Raw genomic sequence first — 22,231 nt, 5'->3', positions numbered from 1 at the left:
AGACTGGGACACAGTCAGAATGACAAATATAGTTACCAAACAAAACTTTTTTTTGGTGGGAGAAGGCTGGTCAAAGCTGTGAAACTGTTGCTCCCACTGGGAATAAAGCAAGTGTTGCAGAAGAGAGTTTGATAGGATGAGCTTCTTTGGCTTCATCTTCAGGAGAAAACAGTTCCTGCAGCGGTAAAGCTGAATGTTTAATGTAAAGCAGAAACCGTAAGGGTTTGTTTGTTGTTTTTTTTTTATTCCTAGAAAACATTCTGCTACCAGCATTAATCTGCTAAAAAAAATCTCCTATGAAGCTCAAAAGAAAGAAAATGGAGGACATTTTTCAGTTTTATACAGCAGGAACCAGACTCTGTGTTTGCTTTTCCAGTTTTAGAGTCTTGGGTATCAGGAGAGCAGGAGCTGGGAAAGCTCTGAGTTTACATCCAAAACATGAGGCGGGAACAGCGGCCCGAGTGTGGCTGGCTGGTCCCAGACGGTGAGCGGTGAAATTACAGCCGGGTCCGGCAGAGAGAGACTTGGTCAGCTCCGTCCGGCTGGTTCAATTACACACCCACAGACACACGCACTCTCCTTCAGAAATCACTCAGTCTTTTAGACTTCAGTTAAGTATCATAAGGTCTGCTTTTCACCAGCTTCCCCCTGAAAAAACTGAGTAATTACCAAACATTTTAAAACTTTGTCCTGGTTTTTATTTTATTTTTAAGATTAATTGGCTTTTATTCAATGTTTTAGACAGAAAGGTGACAGGCTGTGTGGTGATGACATGCTGGAGGTGGAGTGTCAGAAAGAGCTCTTATTCACTTAGGCCAATTTCAAGACCCGTGAAATAAATATGACTCTTTCAAGTCATATTTGGTGTATTTGCAGCGTATTTATAACAACTGAAGCTAACACAATTACTTGATTGTGCCATAAAATAGCACTATGTGCTATAAATGTTGCTGTAACTTATATAACTTCAAAGGTTTTCAAAGATCTCCTTTAGCACCTTCCTCTCACAATATTGTGCTTTTTTAGAAGAAGCAAATCAGATTGTATTTAATCCTCAATTTTTCTAAATATCAATTGCTGAGAAAACTTAATCACCTTTATGATTAGATGAAACAGCTGACTCATAATCAGTTTATTTCTTCATGTCGTCTAAAAAGCTTTCACAACAAAAAAGCCATTGACTCACGTGTCAGCGTCAGAAGCAGCCAATGTTTACCGGTAACTTTAAGTTACTTTGTAAGATTTGAATTTGAGTAAGTGATAAAGTTAAACTGCTTTGGATATATATATTTTTTTTTATTTATTATTTATATCATTTTGAAAAAAAGATCTCTAAAAAGGATACAAATATTAATGTGCTGAAACCCTGTATCAAAAGCACAGGTTTCTTCTAACTCTATCAATTTGGTTGTGATTTCTGTAACTTTCTGTAACTCCATTCAGAACCTGTGTCCAGGTGTTTAAGATTTACTGCTAAATCTCTGTTCCAATCTGGTTTTGGCTTTCCAACTGTTCAAATGTGGACCATTTTTTGATCAGTGCTTAAAGTGATGTTTAACTGCTTCTTTTATTAATCCACAAAGGCAAAGGATCTCCTGCAGCCCCCAGTTCTCTGACCTTATAAGGAATAAGTCTATATAAAATGACTGCTTGAGTACAAGTGCAAAAGGATGTTAGGATCTCCATTTGTCTTCCTCCAAATGGCCTATCAGTAAACACCTGCTAATATCATCACAGAGCAGACAGTGATGGATGAAAGTCATTCTGCTCAGATGGGAGCAATACGGCTGATTGGCCTCTTCGACACCAATGAGCATATTGGCCAAAAATGACACTTTAACGAGCTCTTCCCTGCGTTAAGTGCTGCCCGCCGGCCCCTCATCCCTAGCCGCCGCCTGGCTGACCCTGGCCCATGCACCCCTCTCCCCCCTAAACCCTCCCACATATCCATCCCCTCCCAAATGAAGGCTGCTCGCTTCATTGGCTGACAGATCAGACTGCCATGGAGACAGCTCATTAGTGGAATAATGAGAGCCACACGTTGTCTTGTTATATCATCTCTGTATCGACATATTTGTGGCTGGAGAAAGAACATGTACTGTGTGCATAAAGTAGATGCACACAGTACATGTGTGCATCTTTACTCCCTAAACCACACGGGATTATGGTTTAGGGAGGTCTTCTGGCTTCAGAGGGTTTGGTGCTCGGCTCAGGTCCTGTTTAATGCATAGCAGTTCATTTGTATCGGCCAACTAATTGATTATTTGTTTAAGAAAGTTTCAGCTGCCATCAGCTTATGTTATTAACTATGGAATCAGTTTTCTTTCCGTTTTAGACATTGTGCAGTGATTTATTTTCTGACAGAAGAGCTGCATCAAAATGATTCACAACCTCCAGGGATGAAGCTTATATTACCTTTAATCCCTTTTCAGGATATTTTTATGTTTCTATAAGGGTTCATGAATGATGGTGGTGATTATAACTAGTTATAGAGACAGAAATAACTTTAGCACAGAAATACATTTTACACTTTTGAGCTGCTTGCCTTCGCAGTAATCTTCTACTAGTGTAGTAAGACGATGAACGAAAACATGCTGTTTCTGTCACCGAGCACTTGAGGGCGATGTTGTCCATCATCTGTTTTCTCTGTTACTCTGTGGAAAACGCTACCTCTGCCGTCTTGATTTAAAATTTAAGACTTTTAGTATTTCAAGAGTATGAAAAAATGTTTTTAAAATAAACACAGCACGTGTAGTTTATTTATTTTTTTATATCATTGTTTATATGTTTCATGTGTGTTTATCTGTGCATAGCCTTTAATCATAGCCTTTGTTTTCAAATAATGCTATGAATAGACTTTGTGGTGTTCAACCTATCTCGTCATGAAGCTACAGTTACGGCTTATAGTTATTATCATATTATATTGGTGAAATATTTGCTCTATGAATTATCATTGGTAACCAGAGAAATGACACTTGTGAAATTCTCTCTGTTTTTTATACTTTAAGATGCCACCTTGATGAGGAGCTTTTTATTTTACATGGATATGTGGTCTTCTTACAGGCATACTTTAATATTTTTGTAACACCGAAAAGACATCTGCTTCACATCCACTTTCACTTCAAGATGGGAATTGTGACATTGAGGCCATCTTTCCCAAGATTAAAATTTGCAAGTGAAAAAGCATATCAGTTTTTAAACTGCTATTCTCTTCCTTGTCGTCTGTTTCACTTTATTGTAATTTTTGAAACAACACAACATGTACACATAGGCTCTGGCATGTCATGTACCTTCTCATATAAATGTTCATGGTGAGCCACCATGGCCAAAAATACCACAACCATTTTTTGACTCCACAGCTGTGTGTAGGTCCATAGCATGTTGAAAGTCCAGCACCTTCACACCAACACACAGTTGGAGTTCTTCACTACAATCTAATTCTTTATTTCCATTTTATTTATGAGTATTTCTCAAATTAATAAAAATACACTACACTAAAAAGCCAGTGTAAGGAAACCTATGGTTGTTGAGAGCGTCCTAATTTTGTCCTAACAGTGTCTCTAATTAAATTCAAAATATAAACGTATGTTGACAATTGAAATTGTTTTTATAGAAATAATAGTTTAAAAAGATACAACCCAGGAGTTGTGTCTAATTTAATTTATATAAAAACAGATGAAAGCTGGGGGCTTGGGGGGGGAAAAAAACATTTTTGGTTATTTTTTTTCATCTCTGAATTTTTATCCTTTACTTTAAAACTATTTCAAACATTTGAAAAATGAGTAGTGCTTGTGGAATTAGATGTTTATGGAAGAAACACTGTGTGATGCTGTGATTAGAGTCAGAGAAGCAGAATTTAAAGTTTAGAAGTTTATCCTCTGAAGACCCAGTGCCTAATTCAGGTAAATCAGTATTTCTTACATTTATTTTCTCCTCAATCAGTTCTCCTGTTCTCAATATGGTATGTTGAAAAATTATGAGGTATGAAAGGCACTAAAGAGTGATTTTGACATTTTCTGAAAAATAGTTGTTAAAGTAAAAAACTCTACCATGGTGTTCAGTACAGTTCAGTTCAATTTGAGTTTCTCAAGAAAATAATTTCTGATTCATTAAATCACACAAACCTTTTCTGTTAAAAATCATTAGTTTGCCTATTAAGTTGTTGAAACTAAATACTAATCTCTCCCATTTTCTCATAATTTTTATTTATTACAGTTGTAACATTGCACCTCGTGACTTCTTTCCAGTTGTGACTCTCTGATTGGTTTGTCAATAAATGTGTTTTTCAGTGGTGACATGACAAGCCATAAAACAGTGGAAGTGCACAGGAAAAGGTTAAAAAGTCTACAAGTGGAGGGTTGTGTTGAGCACCTATATGACATTTTTGGGCACCATGACTAGTAACCTACTACTGTCAAAGAACTGAAACTTATTTTCTAGAATTTACCAATAAATTTGCAGAATTTAAATACCACCTTCATGGTTAGGCTACTTTAGTTAATGACTAAAAAGATGCTTTGAGGATGCTGCGATTTTTGCTTTTCCAGAGTGCACTGTTTACTTAATTTATTTCCATTTTCCAGAAAAGAATCTCTTTGCACGTCTATGTGATTTATTTTGTACTGCTAAAAAAGTAGAAGTTTGCCTCCTGTAAACATAAAGGTAGAGCAAAAAAGCATTCTGCAGCTGGAGCTCCTTTGAATTGTGTTCAAACAATTCAAAAAGCTTTTATCATACCATTAAAACAGGCTAATAAGATATATCTAGTATTTACAATCGTGTAAAATGAAGTTTCAGCTAATAAGTTTTTCAAAGCGCTCCAAAATACTGAACTCATTAGCTTCGTCTCCGGGGGTTAGCGGAAGTGACACAGCCAGCGCGCCTCCTACCGTTACGTCACGTCACGCGACGCTGCCGAGAAGCCGAGCGAGAAAAGGAAAACAAAACAAAAACATCAACAACTCCTCAACTATTACATTTTAAAAGGAAGCACCTGCAGCCCGCGGACATGTCAGGCGCTTTGCTACCCCTCCTCATGGATGACATGGAGTCGAAAAGGTTAGTTCCAACCGCCGGTCACGCGCGTTTTACCGTTAATTCACCACGACTCCTCCACGCTAAAGTCACTGAGTCATTAACGGTCACAAAGCACAGGTGATGGGGCCCAATTTCATCTCTCAGTGCAAGGAGCAGTTTTTTTGCCTCGTGATTGAGATGGACAGTGTCACATTCTGACTGTTTCCTTGTATTTTTGTGTTCAAACGGTCATGGGCGGAAGAATGAGGAAGTAGCTGGTTGATGTAGATGAGAAGACAAGGATGAGATAACATGGACTCCAGAATCATCCTTAATTTTCTTAATGTGTGTTACAATAAAAAAAAGTACATTATTCTGACTGGCAGAGGACCAAACGATTATTGTTGTTGGTCATAGCCTGTACTGCATTATTTTTTTCGACATCTGACCACATGTTTTGCAGAAGCAGCAGCCCCACACTTAGATTGAATCAGGATTCGCCACTTTTTGCACCACACTTGACTCTTGGACGCTTTCCCACTCCCACTTTGCACTAGTCTGTTGCTGTCCATAAGGTCCCTCCTGCTGAATTAAGATAATTTTTTCTTTGGTTAAAAAAAAAAACAACCTTTCTTGCCACCACCTCATTCCCCTGTTGACAATATTGAACTGAGTCTGCGGTTTTGGCATAATTTTGTACCATATCTTAAACAAACATTTTCTTCAGTGCAACTTAGCCTTGTTTCCACAATACTTTTTGCTTTTGTTTGCTATCAGAAATATTTCCAAAGAGCTGATTTTGACTTCCTTGTAAATACAGTAGAACAGGGGTGTCCAAAGTTGGTCCTTGAGGGCTGGCATCCTGCTTGTTTTAGTTCTCTCTCTTCTGGTAATAACGACCTTTTCAGCATGTCAATATTCTTCTTTGGCGTTCTAATGAGCCATCATTTGATCCAGGTACGATAAACCAGGGAGAGAACTATAATATGCAGGATGCCGGGCCTCGAGGACCGACTTTGGGCACCCCTGCAGTAGAATATCTGGATCTGCTTTGAGGTCTCCTCCCAGAGGAACATTCGTGGAAAACCTGTAAAGGAATGCGTCCTGATCAGATAACTGAACCACGTCAAGTCTGAAAAGTCTTATATATATTTAAAACGTCAGTTTCCTTTCATGTCAAGCCATAGTAATGCACTGTTAACTTTTGAGTTAACACAGGACCATTGTATTAATCACTGATATCAATACCAGTCATTTTGAAATTTATTTTATTTAAGATCTTTGCATCAAATTAATTTGCATCTAATCAATCTATACAGCTAACTAAAATCAATGTGATGTCTTTTTTTTTTTATTGAGACTGCATGCACTATTTCCAAATACAAAATGTATGACCCTACCAAACCATTAAGCCATGACTTTCTGCTTTAATTTTTGTATAGAGCTTCCTTTCTTTTTTACTGTCACGTCTAACTTTAAACACTTATTTAGAATATTTGGAGTCTGCACAAGTGTACACATTCATTTTCTGAATATGTTCTGCTGGAACGCTCATGTGATTGGTTTGGCTGTGTCACTTTATCCATGGTTGTTGTTTTTTTTTTTTTGTGACGCGTTTGCTTTTGCTTTTTCTAGGCCATGAATTCCTGTGAGGATGGAGGAAATTCAAATGAAGCAGTGCTTGAGAAAGGTAAGTCACAAACATCTTTATCTGTGGTGTGGTGCAGTTGCGTTAATTTATTCTAATCCTGGGATTATTTACAGAACATCAGCACATTCAGGATGTTAAAAAGGAGAAAGAAGATTTTGCTGTTTGTGAACAAACTCGAGCACATGAAGGAGGGTCTCCTGAAGTGTCAGAGGTCAATAAAAGGTCGTCCGCTGACATACATCAGTCCACCAGTAATAAGAGAGCCAGAGTCTGCTCTGAGGTAAAAATAATCCTAGATTAAATTACTTAACCAACTTTTATTTTCTCAGATTTCATATTCACAAAAGCTGTGTTAATCTTTTAAGGTGGTCCTTATCAATAGATTTATAGGCTTTAATGGTCTTTCATTGTTTTGTTGTTGGTTTTTTTTACTTTTACGTTTCTTATTCATTTAAAATTTTTCTTCAAACAACTGTATATTATAAGTATTTATCTGTAATTAACAAATCAAACCAAGAGCAAAGAAATGGTTTAGAATGTGGAGAGATCCATAATAATTGACGTCTAAATCTGGGATTACCACAAACTAACCTACAGAAAATTAAGAATACATGAAAAGGATGTAATTAACTGCCATATGCTAACCATACATCCTGCCTAAAGAAGCATTTTTCCAAACCATTTTAAGAGACAACAAGAAAGACTGCCTGTTTGGAATGAAAAGATTAAAAAAAATGACATACTATGTGGTGAAATATATTTTATCTGTATAGTTCAATGTGCTTATCTTCTTTTTGCTTTTGTTTGTTGGGCATTTATTTGAAAGGTGTTTGTTCTTTGTAGGTGAGGAAGTGTCTGACAGATGAGAGCCACAGGCAAGAGCCTCTTTGCCTCGCCATGGCTGGAGAAAAGGCCCACTGTATCCAGGAGAGATCAAGGCTTTCCTACAGAAAGCCTCTTTTCAGCATCTCTCACAGGATTTCAGACAAGCGAAACCCACCAAGTCTGGATCAGCAGGCTAACCACGGTGGCTTGAGTCAGCTCAGCTTCAGCAGCATCCTTTCACAGAAGCTCCAAAGTCCAGAAACAAACATCCAAGGTGACATCCTTTCCACCACAGAGTCCTTGGGTCAGACGTCAGCAACAGAGTCAAACCTTTACCCACTGATTGAGAAAATGTTTTTCATCCTCAACACCCTGAACTCCAGCATGACTCAGCTGCACAGTAAAGTGGACTTGCTAACGCTGGAAGTCATGCGTATAAAGAAGCAGATCAAGCCTGCTGAGAGGATGGCAGACTTCCAGCCTCCTCCTGAATATCTCCTAACGAATGATGAACTCAATCAGCTGATGGAGCACACCTCCAGCGCCGGCGAGCTCAGCTGCCAGCTGCTTGTCCACCTTTTCCCAGAGCTGTTTAAAGCCAAGGAGTGCCCCCATGACTGCATGGCAAGCAAGAGAACGCTGGAATCTCTGCACCTGCAGCTGATCCGGAACTACGTGGAGGTTTGTTATCCCTCTGTGAAAAACAACAGTGTCTGGCAGGAGGAGTGCCTCCTTCAGATCAATGACTTTTTTAATCGCTTCTGGGCACAGAGGGACATGGAAAGCGCTCGACTCATCAAAAAGCAGGCGGTCACTGGTGATGAGATGAAAGTGGAGTTTCCTCAGACATATCGCTTCATTAATGAACAGGGTCAGGAGGAGGATGTATCCCTGGATAACCAGCAAAGTAGCCTGCCAGTGTCCGACGACGGGTTAAATACTCAAGCTGCAGAAGAGCAGGACGACTTCTCCTCGCCGGAGGATTTTGTGATCTTCCTCATGCATCGTCTCTTCCCAGAGTTTTTTGAAGAGGGGAAAATTCCCGAAGACTCCAGCAGTTACAGTAATGTGGGCCAGCTCATTCTGGACTCCGACAAGATGGAGATCCTGAGGAAGTACATGGAAGCAAATTTTCCTGATGTCCCTGAGGACAGCTGGCTTCAGTTGTGCATCCAGCATATGGAGGACACACTGGAAGGGCCACACAGCAATGGGAACGGGAGTGAATCCGACAACATCAACTACGATGGCTATGACCTGGCCGGCTTTCAGGAAGACCTTCCTGTCATCAGGGCTCCAGAAGCTGTTGAATTTGAAAGACCTTATCGCAAGTCCAAGAAGTCGCTGCTCGCAGCCGTGAATTTTGAGAATCTGAAGATTCCTCCACCTGACTTCAGCGTTCCCCAGGAGTACATTTTATCCAGGGAGCAGCTGAAAAGCAACTATGAATGTAGCTTGTCCATTGGCAACTTTGCCTCACGCCTGCTGGTGCTCATGTTTCCCGAGCTCTTCACCCACGAGAATACCAGAAAGCAGTACAACTGCAGTGGTTCTCTTGGGAAAAAGCAGCTCGATCCTGTGCGTGTGAATCTGATCCGACATTATGTGCAGCTGGTCTACCCTCGAGCCAGGAACGACAGAGTGTGGATGCTTGAATTTGTGGGCAAGCTGGATGAGAGGTGCAGGAGGCGGGACACGGAGCAGAGAAGATCTTACCTGCAGCAGCGCAAAGTTGGTGGCCACGAGCTAGAGCAGGAATTTCTCTGCCACATCAACCACATCACTCCAGACACTAGAGAGGATTCAGACATTCCTTCTTTACCTCCCGAGAAAAGCAGCAAAGACTTCTGTAAGATCCCCCTCGACAAACTGACCATTTCCCAACCGGACTTCCCCGTACCTTCTGCCTACCTATTATCGGACTCTGAGGTACGGGAGGTCGTCCAGCAGAGCCTTTCTGTCGGGAACTTTGCCGCCCGGTTGCTGGTGCGCCTGTTCCCGGAGCTGTTCACTCCGGAGAACCTGCGACTCCAGTACAACCACTCGGGCGCCTGCAACAAGAAGCAGCTGGACCCGGTCCGGTTGAGGCTGATCCGTCATTACGTGGAAGCGGTGTACCCCGTAGAGAAGATGGAGGAGGTGTGGCACTATGAATGTGTGCCGAGCATTGACGAACGCTGCCGGCGGCCGAACCGCAAGAAGTGTGACATTCTTAAAAAGGCCAAGAGGTCAAACACTGTGTCATAGTTACAGTATTTTACAGTTAGTCAACACGCATATAAGCTGAAACAACATTCTTAAGCTCATGTTTTATCTTTTGCCTCCAGCAGCAGATGTTTTAGGCTTTAGTTTTATTTTCTAATGTATTAAAAATGTTAAACTGTTCTTGTTTATAAGTCAGAGCTGTCTTAGCTTGTCTAACACATTTCTTTCATAAATCTAGCCTTAAAACCACATTATAACCACAATAGTAGCTACAATTAAGAGTCACAATTTCTCTATTAGCAGCAATTACTGATGTAGCATCGTGCCACCAGAGTTTTAATAATAAAGTATTTACAGATGGGTCCATGAGTATTTGCACAAGAACATTTTTTAAGAATCTTTTTCTGTACATCACAAAAATTGGTTTAAACTTAAGCAACTGGGTGAGATTCGAGGGATTTTGAAATGAATAACATCAAATTGAATTGTGCTAATCACACAATTGTCCAGATTGTTCATTACACCTTGATAGTAGTTGGACCCTATTTTGCCTTCAGAACTGCCTTAATTCATTGTGGTGTTGATGTAAGAAGGTGCCACAGACAACAATCCTTTGGAATTTTGGACCATATTTTCCTAATAGGATCACTCAGTTGTGCATTTTTCAGCTCCACATCCCATTAGAAATTGCATTCCAAAAATCCTTTGTTGGCTTGATTATAAGCGAGTGTGGACGCGACTGGGGTGCAGTAAACGCATCATGTTCGAGAAACCAGTTTGAGAATTTGAGCTTGGTGACATTATGTTTTATCCTGCTGGTAGTAGCCATTAGTAGATGGATACACCGTCATAAATAGATAGGAAAAGTCAGCAACAATACTAAAGGTACTAAGTCACCGAATTTGTGCCAAGAAAACATCCTCCATGCCATCATACCATTGCCACTTGTTTGAACCACTGATGACAGCCAGGATGGATCCGTGCTGTTTTTTTCTTTATTCTGACCCACCATCCAAATGTCTCAGCCTAAACTAGTGGTTTCAGACTGCAGTGCTCAAGGGAAAGAGTCCTGCAACTTTTAAATGTGTCCCTTGTCCTACACACTTCGATTAAATTCTGAAGCTCTACAGAGCTCTGCTAATGAGTTTATATTGGAGCCAGGTTTGCTGAAGCAGAGAGACATCTAAACGTTGCGGGACTCTGGCCCTTGAGAAATGTAGTGTAAACTGCTGGTGTAAACCAAGTCTCGTTTGACACGGTCACTTTTTTCAAACTGTTTTGTCCAATTTTAGTAAGTCTGTGTGAGTTGTGTCCTCAGTTTCCTGTTCAGAGAACTTATTCTGCATACCTCAGCTGTAACTATTGGTCATTTGAGCTACTGTTGCCTTTCTTATCATCTTGAACCAGCCTGGCAATGAAATTTTTATCCACACAACCTTCACACACTCAACCATGTGACTTTTAAAGTCACTTAGATCCCCATTCTGATGTTCAGTTTAACTTGCTATTTGTGTTCAGATGAGGTGAAGTTAGAATCTGGAAGAGGTGTACTTATTTAAGTGGCTAGTGAGTGTAAATTGTAAACTTAAACGTGACCCCTCAAGTTTCTATTATTTGGCATTGTGTTTCTAAAATGCAGTCCAAACTAATTGTTAAATAATCAATCTTAAAACAATTTGTGGTCATGTACAGAAGCAAAGCTCCTGAGTTTTGTCCTTGTCTAAATATTGATGGGCATATGACTGTACATTAAGCCTTCTTATAGAAGTGTATGTTATACTGGTAATTTAACATGACAATGGGTCATGATAACCTATTTCTAATAAACACAGTTTTAAAAAGCAGTTGGTGTGTTTTATTTACTAGAGCTGTTGTGATATAACCAAAGATTTAAATTTGGGCCTGTTCTGACAGTGGATATACCTGGAATACATCTGATCAACTCCTTCTACACCACAACAGACCAGAACACTCCCCTAATCATACTTACAAAACCCTGATTAATGTATACATGACCTGCAGAAATGTACGCTAAACACCTATAGAAGAGAAGAATATGCTTTACACCTTTAAAATGCACCTTTATTGGCAAATGACATAAGGGGAAGGGGAGTAAATAAAACTTTTCTTTCACACCTTATCTATTTCTAACAAATACACTGATCACTGGAGATCAAGTACCTTGAGGAGAATTTAAAATCCCACTCATGTGAGCACTTTTATCGCTTTTGTTTCACATTCATTACAAGTTCATGGTTTAAAGGCTACATCCTTGGCAAGTTCAAGGCCTTTCCACCTCCTTATGGAAACTTTGTATTTATCTCCATCATTAGATTCACCTAAAACCTTCCTGAGGATGACTCTCATCAGAGTGACGGTGTTAGCTTCGCTGTTCTCTGACAGCACAAGGTCCAAGGTGTCCCCAACTTTAACCTGGATAAACAAGAAAGTTACATTTTTGCAAGAGCCCAGAGGATCAGAGGACAGTATTATTCAACAGTGACACATACCGTTTTACTTTTCTTGATTAGTTTCTGTCCATTTAGTCGGAGCTTGTTGCTGTAGAACGCATCCTCGATTTTGCTATTGTGAGAAGAAGAGAGTTATTCTCCCTGTTTCTGATAAAACACATCTTAATATCAATTAGAAAGGGAAATTCTTCAAATCAACTTGGCTAAATGTGAAAACGTTTGCCCCCTAATTGTTTCAATTGGTTTTAAGTACAGACTCCACAAACATTTTTTTTTTACTAATTCAGGTAGATTTACTGGTGTGATTCGGATCATTGTCCTGCTGCAAAACCTCAGTGTGTTTGAGCCTAAAGTAAACTTATGGTGTGCTGCAGGACTTTTTGGCGAAGCAGAAATCTTAGTTGCATCAATTATGGAAATATCTCAAGGTTATGGAAAAAATAAAGCAGCCTCATAATATCACATTATCCTCGCCACGTTTGACTGTTGATATGACATGTTTTTTACATCTGATGTAACTGGACGCATACCCAATGTGACAGAGTTCAACCTTTGTCTCATTAGTCCACATAATATTTTTTAGAAGTCTTGGGGATCATCAAATATGAGCTAAACATGAACTATTTACGCATGCAGTGCTTAAAATGTTGCTCCAGGTTGCTGAATGAGCTGTTGCAGTAATGTTGGTAGACAACACTGACCAGTCATTGTCAATGAAGCAAAGTCAATGACTGTTTCTTATTCTTTGTCAAAACCTGTAAATCATTGTGTTGAGGTCTTTTATCCTGCTTCATGCTGTCAGACTGGTTGTTTTTAGGTGCCTTCTTGATTCTACAAGTCAGATAGTGATCAGACCTACTAAACTACAAAAATGTGGTTAATCACATGGGGCAGTTACAGTTTTTACATATGAGCAGGTTGGTTTAGATCTTTTCCTATTTAACTAAATCCTCAATTGAAAAATGTATTTGTGTTTACTAAGATTTTCTGAAAATTGTCTCATTTAAAATTTTGTTTTCTCATCTGAAACATTTGAGTGAAAACAGGAAACAAAGGAAAGTGGGGTGGGGTCTACCACACTGCAAGCTTGGAAATGTTTATCAGATATGCAAAATTAAGTCTAACACCTAAATCTTCTGACTTACTTGCGTGCTAAATCCAAACCAGCCTTTAACACGACGTCATAGCGGAAAGACGGTACATATTTCTCCATATCTTTATAGTCTTTAGGTAAATTAGGATCTTCATCTTCATAATCACTCTCCTCAGGGTCATTTTCATCCTCTGAATCATCTTCCTCTTCCTGGGCTGCACGTGAAGGAGCTTTCTTCTTGCTTTTAAATCGCAGATGGTACAAAGACCAGGTCTTGAGGGCAGGGCGGTGACCACCAAGTGCAGAGAAAGTCGAGCAGCCCCACAGCTGCCGAGTATGAATGGTTCTGGGGCACCACTCGGTCCTCCTAGGTCCATAACCAGCTGCTAGCAGATGGCGAGGGTTCAACCGTCCGAACTGCCTCATAGCGAGTACCTGCAGCACCAGGCTTCGCATGCCGGAGCTCCAACCTGTCACTATAAAAAAAAATATGCAAGATCAGAAAAGCTCTCGGCGTGATATTCAATATTTCCACTGCCTAGGTTGCTGATCTGCTTACTTTCTTCTTTGAGCATTGATTTTTTTCCATTAAGCTTGTTTTTGTAGCCTATTTTGACTTTCTGTCCAGATCGGGATTCAGTCTTAACGTTTTTAAACATTTTGTCAGACGTTTTGGTCCACTAAACTTTTCCCAATCCATTATAGTCCAAAAATCAAATTATTTTGGACCTTCTCAGGCTCAAACTCAAATACAGAAATGAAATAGCCCTCAAGAAGTACATTTTTTTTGGTCAGAAGAAGTACATTTTATGTACTTTTATCCTGCTTCATGTTGTCATGTCAGAAGTACTGGTTATTATGGACCTAGGAGTTCTTCTGACCAAGAACTCTTGAGCCTAATTTTCTTCTGGCTGTTATTGCACATGTTTATGTGGTAGCTGGTACTTGCTAGTTTTTCTTATTTTATAGTAGATATTCATTTTGGGTTTTGATGATTGTCGAAGTATTCCTTTACAGCTCAATAAACTGTTACCTCGGCAACTCAACATCAGGTACGTAAAAGACAAGCGACAGTCATAAGTTATTACCTTGACGTCACCTCACAGGGAGGTCGATGAGTTTTTATAAGAACATAATCAGCCCGTAAACATGTTTGTGTTGCATTGCATTCATGTGAAATAATTCTGAAAGTAAGCAACCAAAGGTCTACGTTTTGCAGTTCTTCAAAAATAAAAGGCTTGCAAATTTCCATCAAGGTTTGTGTCACTTATGGCAAAGATTCTTACAAATATTCCTCAACATTTACGTAGAACAGTTGCAATAATTATTTTAAAATAAATATAAAAAATGTTTAAATGAAGATATCTGAAGATGATTCACTTATTTTGAAATGTTACCGGAAGTTTCCTCTTAGTCAGGAATCCGTCTAAATAACAAACCTAAAATGATTTGAGCTTGTGTTTTCTGACCCCGTCTAAAGCCAGTGTAGTTTTGTCTAAACGTTTCATACTCAGTTGCATATTAAGTAAGTAGTTTTATGCTGAAGTAGGTGCAATTAGCTTAGCGTGTTTTTACTCGGGGCGCTCGTAGGTTACACGTGCAACAACCCAGTAGCTTTTAGTATGAAAACAACAATTTAACAGCATTTTTAAAAGTAGCTGAAACTGCATTGTGTTTAACACTCACCTAAGGAATAACCTTTCATTGCTCTCCACTTCGTCTGCTTTTCCGAGTCTGGTATTTGTAACAGCAGTTATAAATCTATTGCCATCTATCGCTTGGACTTGAAATTACAGCATTGCCTTTGCACCAAAGAGACGCCTCATACTGTCAAAACAACCTCGTTTTCTCTCAGAAGCAGTAAAATATTCCAACTCCTGCATAAATTATGAAGTGGCAATAAAATTATACAGAGTGGAGTATGCATCCACTTCCTCCTGTAGGTTGAATCTCCTATAGTCAAATGCTTACAAGCACTCATTACAGGCTCATTCATTTCAATTTTCCAATTGTCTATTTGAACAGTCAACCAGTTGGGAAGATTATATAACACTCAATTACAATAAATGTTAAAAGCAGAACAGCTTTGTTCCATTGTTCTTGAATAGTGGTACAAAACATGAATCGCTTGATTTAAGACGAAATTGAAATACTACCACTACTTGTTTGTTCAGCTTTTCTTTTTTTTTTTTAAGTCCTTCAAAAATGTGTTGATTTTCAGCCCATGCATATAAAACTGGGTTCACTTCCGTGACACTGCCGTTCCAGCAGTTTCCAGACGATGGCAGATTTGAGCTTCGGTTGTTCCTAAGGATTTCCTCTACTTTCTAACCATGTCCTTAGTTAGAACAATTGGTTAATACAGAGAGTGGTGTCAAATAAGTCTTTTAGCGGTCAACATGAAACTACTAGCTGCTGTCAGTATAATTTTCCTTAAAATGTGATTCATGCAACAATTACCATCTGCAAAATTTTTATTTATTTTTTGGTCTTATGTTTACAGTTATGCTCATCGGTCCCAGACCCTTAATAAAAACGCCAGCAACATTTTTAACCACACAACAGGAGAGACCCGGACATTTATTGCATTTTTAATTTTTCCAGCATATTTCAAATTTCAATACATGTTGTCAAGAGTAACTTTGTTATTAATACAACCCATTTTATAATATTAACAATCTCAATTTAAAATATTTATTTTGTTTAGTGTAAATAATTTACATCAACATTCAGCTCCACTATGGGTTATAATGTCTAGTTGTCTCATGTGCATAATACTGATGTCACTACGTTGAAAACAATGAAAGAACAAGATGTCATGTCCTAGAATGCATACAATATCTTTCTGTAAGATGCTTTGAAAAGTTCTTATTGTAATATTGGCTTATTTTTGCATGTCTTAATGTAAGTGCATTGATGTTTTTGCATAAACAGTCTTTAAAACCCACGGAAAAGACATTCCAGAGAAACTCAACAGCAGAAGTCAAGTCTTCTTTTGAACTGTAATAGTTTTTTGTTTTGTTTTTTTGTTTTTTTGAGTTCTCCTATCACATTAGACTGTAAAAATTTCCATTTCACAGGTTGAAATGAAGCATCATTCATTTACAATGGACCAACAATGGACATACAATTAATGATGCTGGTGGTATACATTCATGAATGTTTTATGGTTAACACAGTGTCTCAGGAGTATGAAAACATGCAAAGTTAAACATGGCTTTCATCTTTGTCCCACTCCATGTTTCAATCTGTTGGTTCACAGATAACACCCATCTGTTCAAATGTTCTGAATGTCTTTTTTTGCCCATCTGATTGGTTTGTAGCACAAGTTGTCAGCTTCTGTCGTGGCAGTAGGCAGCAGAAGTTATATTTAAGACAAAAATATTAGACGATGCATGTTTTTGTTTGAACATGTGGGGTTATGAAGGTAGAGGTGGAATCTGTGTGATTGGATTTAGCTGCTCAATTACAAAATGCTCTTCAGTTCTAAGGTTTAACATCAGATTTAATTTCAGAATGATCTGGTCATTACTGGATTCTAGATTACTGGGTGAAACGGTGATGATTTGGGGACCTTGAAGTCACTGAGTCGATTATAAGAAGGAATCTAAAGAAAACGGAACTGTCTCTACAAATCCCAATGACCTGAAGCTGCATCATCAAGAAGAGTTGGTTAAATTTCCTCAACAATATTAAAGTTGACTAAAAGTTTTTGAAACTGTTGGTTCATGTTTAATTTCTGCCACACAAGTTTTTTTTTCTTTTGTAGCAGAAAAGAAAGGTTTTTCTGCCAACAAGAAATATGTTGTGTGTTTTTGTGCTCCTGAGGTTAAATTAAAATGACCTTATAATCCTGTAAAGACCAGACCATTTTAATGTATGTAAAACATTAGAACTGAAAGAGGTTGCACACTCCTTCTCCCATCATTATATCCCTCAGATGCTGCTAAGTAGCACCAACAACAAAATACCACAAATATTTGTGATATGCAGTTAGGTAGATACATCAGTCTGTGTAATGTTAAACTGAACAACTTTTGGTAATGTGTGTCTTTTCTACAAAACAGAAGTGAAAATGAAACTTCAGTCTATTGTCTGTTGATGTAAAAGGCTTCCTGGAATACCAAGAATGTTGATGTACAAAATGACTTACAGCACTTCAGAAGAATAAGAAATGCTTTATGGCCAAGTGATAAACTGTCCTGATGACTTTGGAGCTCTTTGTATTGATCGGTGTCTTTGCGATGAGCAGAAACGTTCCGTTTAGTGATTCTCCTCGTTTTGTGTGATCGCTGTTATTGCTGTAATCACGAGTCTGCTGAAATCTGCCCTGACTTTATCCTTCTCACTGCTTCAGGAGCATTTACTTTGCTGCAAAATTGTGAGGAAACAGGAGAGATATTATCCCAGCCACCTTATGAGGTAACTGAAGCTTCAGGTTTCGGATGGTCTGTTCAGATGTCCAAAAGTATGGCGATGATGTGCAGTGTAACAGTCTTTTTCTCCTTGGTTGTCCCTGGAAGCTGAGCTGATTTTGTTTTCCTCTTTCTTCTGCACCAGTGAACCACTCTTATTGCTTAAGCGGTTCACAAATATCGTTTCTGACATTATCGCTGTAACTGGCTTGTTTTTTCACTATGTTTCTGGTATTGATAGTGAATGCATGCTACAGAAGTGTCACTATTTTTTGCAGTGGTTGTACGATCATAAAGAAGTCTCCACGCAGGAGCCATTTCTGTGGAAAGATCTGTGGTTGTGGCAGTTCTCACTGCAGTGGACAATGAGCACAGGGTAGCACAGGGCGTCATCATAGTGTGGGGGCTCCTCGTCGTCAGTGGCGAGCCGTTCTGACAGGCAGCGGGTGTTTTCGCTGGGACTCTCCTGGTCGTCCAAGCTGCCGCTCCTCCAGAAGCAACTTCTCTGGGAGCCATAACGGCGAGCCAGGGAGAAGCGGCTGCCGCTGAAGGGAATGCGGGAGCTGGCACCTGTGCAGATGCTGAGGGCGCTCCTGGAGAACACAGAGGAGCAACTGATGGCCCGGTGGCAGCGCTCACAGTTCTGACGGATCCCACCAAAGCTGTTGGGACACTGGGCCAGATCCATCAGTCCGGCCTCTGAGTAACTGGGAACGAGCTGCTGGTTTGACCGAATGTGCCACTCCAACTCGGTGCTGTCAATGGTGTTGACGCGAGGGATGCGGCGCCAATATGGCCGATCGTCACACGGGGTCACTGGAAGGTAATCGTGTCCGAAAAGCTTTTCTACACGATAATGGACATATGCAGTGCGGTATTCAGTGAAGACTCTGAGAGGCCAGGAGAAAGTGAGGAAAGATGCAGCCCAGAATACATACTGGGACAGATACCAGGGATGGTGCTCTGGGTCAGCCAGCACCATGACGTACTCTTTCAGGTCGATGTTTTTCAGGTGCATACCCTCTCTAGCTTCCATGTAGTCATCCAGGCCCTCATTGTCGGTGAAAAACCTGGCTCTCTGTGTCAGGTATGAGTTTTCAGACTCCACATTAGCAAAGCTAAAGCACTTGGTGAACCGCATCTTGGTCAGAGGAGATTTCTCCAGGCCCAGAAGCTGTTTGGAAACATCTTTGACTCCACAGTGACCATAGTCGAATTCAGCCTCGGCTACGTGGGTGTTGACGCGCTCATGGTACACTTGGGTGCTGGTATAAGCATCTCCGTTTCGATAGCGTGTGACCTGTCGTGTTCGGCGCACATAGTGGTAGCTGATGGCTTTCCACCAGATGCAGGGCTTCGCCTGCTGCATTCTCTGGATGCGTTCATAGATGCCCTCCACATCCACTTTGTGCTGCAGCTCGTTCTTCACGTGGCAGTGCCAGCACTCCACGAGGTACACCAGGTAGAGCATGCCCAGCAGGGCCAAGGGGATGTAGATGTATCCGTCGGAGCAGGGGCTGTCATGGTACATCATGGATTTCCCTTTGAAGGCACTGTCAAAGGTGAGCCGGGTCACCTTGGTGACATGGCACCAGACCATAGCCCCCATGCAGCCGTACATGAGGACAGACAGGAGGAGGCATTTCCAAAAGCTCTCCCGACATAAGGACTTGCTCAGAGATTGCTTGAGGGGTCTTTGCTGTGAAAAACAAATGAAAAAGAGCCTCAGTTGTAGCAACATGAAAAACAATAATCCTGAACTACTTTCCTGCAAAAGGAACAACTTTAGATATATTATAAATGTGTGTATGATTTAATTTTATTGGTCTTTTTTTAGGAACACCTGTTCAATTGCATGCTTTGGTCTTCATGCACAACTATCTCTGATTTAAAGAGAATGGTCATCTGGATGAAACAGCCCTGAGGGCAATGCACTGAGTGGTTTGAGACAACAGTAGCCCAAATAACGACTCATTATAAGACAGGTACATAGCCTACCTCCTCTGAATGTACAACACATCAAACCTTAAGCAGATGGGCCACCGCAGCTAAAAACTAAGAACCGGAAAATGATAACGTAAAAAATGTTGTCTGGATGAATGAGTCTCAATGTCAACTGCAACATTCAGAAAGTGTGATCAAGTAATTGTATGGGAGAACCTTTAGTACCAATTGAGCATCATTTAAGCACTGAGTATGAGTATTGATGCTGACCACCAGGGTGACTGCTTAATAACCACATTGTCAAAAAAAACACATTTCAGCAGGAAGCCATTTTTATGACATATTTTGCTACTTAAATTACTTTTCTATGAGTATTTGGTAAATTGTTTCTGTTGCATTTTATAGCACTTTTTCTCTTATATTTTGTTTTTTGGTTCTTTGCTGATGTTTTCATTTGCTTTTCATTCCCCTTACACATGGTTTCAGTTTACTAGTTACTATAACGTGTTTTCATATTCTATCTCACAGTCCTGGTGTCCTGCAGATTTTATGTATATATCTGTATTAGCACACCTGGATCAAATGAATTACACCAAGCATCCTGCTTTCTTGTTCATGAGTGATGGCAAGAAGAAACAGGAAATGGATAGAGGGATTGAGACTTTGTCTCCAGTAATGAAGGTGTTGCTCCAATCTGTCATGGTGGCAAAAAGAGGCTGAGCTAAAAACCAAACCCATTAATTTTCTGGTTTATCTGCAGATCTTGGAATAAAGAGCCTGAAATGAGCGTCCTCTGTAGGATGGCTGGGCTCTGCCTTGGAGATAAGGTAAAGAGCTCAGAGGAGCTGGATCAAAAGGAGTCAGCTGAGGTTGTTTGGGGATCTGTTCAAGATGAACCTTGGGGCCTCCTTTTTCTGGAAGAGCTCACTGAGAAGAGACTCCTGGCAGAACCAAAGTCATGTAGTTCCTCTGGCTTGAACTGATGGCCAGGAATTTAAAGCATGTCTGTTTTAGCAGGTAAATCATTCAGAGAAGTGAGTTCAGTTCATCAGCAAATTGTCTTTCAAAACAACAAGATCTTTTGTAATCTGTGAAAGGGTCTCAATCAATAGTTTTATATGGCACAGACTGTTTGTTCTTATATAATCCCAAAATACAGAAAACAGGATTGGATTCCCCAAAAGCTCTCTTCACCTTCCAAAAGGACAACAACACTTAGCAATCGACCAGAGCTGCAACTAAATGGTTTAAATCAAAAAAATATTCACATGTAGAATCAGGTTCAATCAAAGTCCAGGCTTAAATCTAGATGAGAAGGTGCTGCAAGAGCTGAAAATATTTTTTTGCAGTCTCTCCATCCAACCTAATTTAGCTTAAGTTATTTTACAAAATGAAAAACATGTCATAAATTTTCTGTCTTGGACATGGAAAGCTGATCAAGTCATAAACCAAAAGACTTTGGCTGGTATTGCAGGACCAGGTGGTGCTTTGTTTTCATCACATAAAGTCAAAAATGCATCGAAGATTGAGGCTAAAGCACTAAAAATATGAAAAAGTTCATGGGCTTTCATTACTTCCATTAACACCAGCATCCTGCAAATAACAAAATGGAAAATGCGAAATTCCTGTAGATTTAGCATTCTTCACACGGATGTAGCGTTTTTCAGAAACTACAGGCCTACTACAGTGCCTAAAGGTGCCTGACAGGTAAGAATGCTACCTGAAAACCTAAACTCGATTTCACTGAAATCTACAGTAGCATAGCAGGCTGATATAATGAAAAAAATCTCCACATGGAAGACCATGTGGCCTGGATCCATCTTCAGCATGGGCACATTGCACATGCGATAAAAGCCCTGAGTACCCCATTTAGAACAGACTCTCACCTCCTCCCTGGTGTTCTCCTCGTAGACAGTGGTGGTACTGCTTTCACTGGCTGTCGCAGCCGAGGCTGGGGGAGACATGGTGATAACAATGCAAGGCGTGGAGTGGGGATCAAGGAGGGATTTCGCTGCCTTTTATCTGCCTCTGCAGCGGCTCTCATCCTACACGAGCCGCTGCATTGGACCCGCGATCATCCGGGGACGTTTCCGAGAGGAGAGTCCAAAACAACAGCGTTCCTGTGGAGGCAGAGAGGAGGGAGAGGAGGAGGAGGAAGCGGTGTTGGTGCAGCATCCTGCCGGTGCCCTGCCTCAGCTGTCAGTGCCGCAGTGACATGATGGGAGATGATGCCGGATTAGCTGGTCGTCATTACGAACGAATGGTGCCCTGCCCCTCGGGGCCCGCTCTGGATCCACTGTGCAGCGGGGGGGACGGGACGTGGGTCCGCTGTCCACGGTGCTGGCTGCCTGACTGAGGCAGGTGGGACGTTGTTGCATAAATCCGCGACTTAAAGGGAAAGTCCAACCTCATGCTGACAGATCCACTTTGGCTTAGATCCGTCTCAATGAATAGAGAACAATATTTATTAAACAACATCAGTTGTTCAATAAAAAGAAATTAATAAATAAATCTCGCATATTAAAAAGATTTCTACACAAACTAATATATTTCAAGCGTTTATTTCTGCATTTGTGTGTGTGTGTGCGTGTGCGTGTGTGTGTGGTGGGTG

The 22,231-nt window shown here is 40.3% G+C and overlaps 3 protein-coding genes across 5 annotated transcripts; 1 reads left to right on the top strand and 2 right to left on the bottom strand.

The window, feature by feature from the left end:
• The first annotated feature begins 3,699 nt into the window (after positions 1-3,699).
• On the top strand, positions 3,700-10,144 carry bend3 (BEN domain containing 3). 2 transcript variants are annotated; one of them, XM_044143245.1, is made up of 4 exons: positions 3,700-3,902; positions 6,652-6,706; positions 6,781-6,947; positions 7,511-10,144. In XM_044143245.1, the coding sequence occupies exons 2-4, from the start codon at positions 6,655-6,657 to the stop codon at positions 9,737-9,739; spliced, it is 2,448 nt and encodes an 815-aa protein (XP_043999180.1). In that variant the 5' UTR covers positions 3,700-3,902; positions 6,652-6,654; the 3' UTR covers positions 9,740-10,144. The 2 variants fall into 2 exon arrangements, with proteins under 2 accessions (XP_043999180.1, XP_043999179.1); XM_044143244.1 differs by lacking the exon at positions 3,700-3,902 and adding an exon at positions 4,712-5,058.
• Positions 10,145-11,761: 1,617 nt separating this feature from the next.
• On the bottom strand, positions 11,762-15,516 carry mtres1 (mitochondrial transcription rescue factor 1). 2 transcript variants are annotated; one of them, XM_044143249.1, is made up of 4 exons: positions 14,948-15,516; positions 13,314-13,737; positions 12,208-12,280; positions 11,762-12,130 (listed from the first exon to the last, which is right to left on the bottom strand). In XM_044143249.1, the coding sequence occupies exons 1-4, from the start codon at positions 14,964-14,966 to the stop codon at positions 11,948-11,950; spliced, it is 699 nt and encodes a 232-aa protein (XP_043999184.1). In that variant the 5' UTR covers positions 14,967-15,516; the 3' UTR covers positions 11,762-11,947. The 2 variants fall into 2 exon arrangements, with proteins under 2 accessions (XP_043999184.1, XP_043999185.1); XM_044143250.1 differs by lacking the exon at positions 14,948-15,516 and adding an exon at positions 14,350-14,445.
• A 152-nt stretch (positions 15,517-15,668) lies between these two features.
• On the bottom strand, positions 15,669-22,021 carry tmem151bb (transmembrane protein 151Bb). The gene is made up of 2 exons (XM_044143237.1): positions 21,507-22,021; positions 15,669-19,375 (listed from the first exon to the last, which is right to left on the bottom strand). The coding sequence occupies exons 1-2, from the start codon at positions 21,582-21,584 to the stop codon at positions 17,966-17,968; spliced, it is 1,488 nt and encodes a 495-aa protein (XP_043999172.1). The 5' UTR covers positions 21,585-22,021; the 3' UTR covers positions 15,669-17,965.
• Positions 22,022-22,231: the final 210 nt, after the last annotated feature.

The sequence above is a fragment of the Gambusia affinis genome, linkage group LG16 (assembly GCF_019740435.1).
Source record: "Gambusia affinis linkage group LG16, SWU_Gaff_1.0, whole genome shotgun sequence".
Classification (NCBI taxonomy): Eukaryota; Metazoa; Chordata; class Actinopteri; order Cyprinodontiformes; family Poeciliidae; genus Gambusia; species Gambusia affinis.
This window is presented reverse-complemented; position numbering and strand designations above follow the sequence as displayed.

Coding starts and splice junctions, on each gene's coding strand:
- mtres1 (XM_044143249.1), bottom strand. Junction 12,281..13,313: donor GGTTTGGATTTAGCACGCAA/GTAAGTCAGAAG, acceptor TTCTCACAATAG/CAAAATCGAGGATGCGTTCT. Junction 12,131..12,207: donor TAATCAAGAAAAGTAAAACG/GTATGTGTCACT, acceptor TTGTTTATCCAG/GTTAAAGTTGGGGACACCTT.
- bend3 (XM_044143245.1), top strand. CDS start 6,655: ATGAATTCCTGTGAGGATGGAGGAAATTCAAATGAAGCAGTGCTTGAG. Junction 6,707..6,780: donor TGAAGCAGTGCTTGAGAAAG/GTAAGTCACAAA, acceptor GATTATTTACAG/AACATCAGCACATTCAGGAT. Junction 6,948..7,510: donor GAGCCAGAGTCTGCTCTGAG/GTAAAAATAATC, acceptor TGTTCTTTGTAG/GTGAGGAAGTGTCTGACAGA.
- tmem151bb (XM_044143237.1), bottom strand. CDS start 21,584: ATGTCTCCCCCAGCCTCGGCTGCGACAGCCAGTGAAAGCAGTACCACC. Junction 19,376..21,506: donor AGGAGAACACCAGGGAGGAG/GTGAGAGTCTGT, acceptor TGTTTTTCACAG/CAAAGACCCCTCAAGCAATC.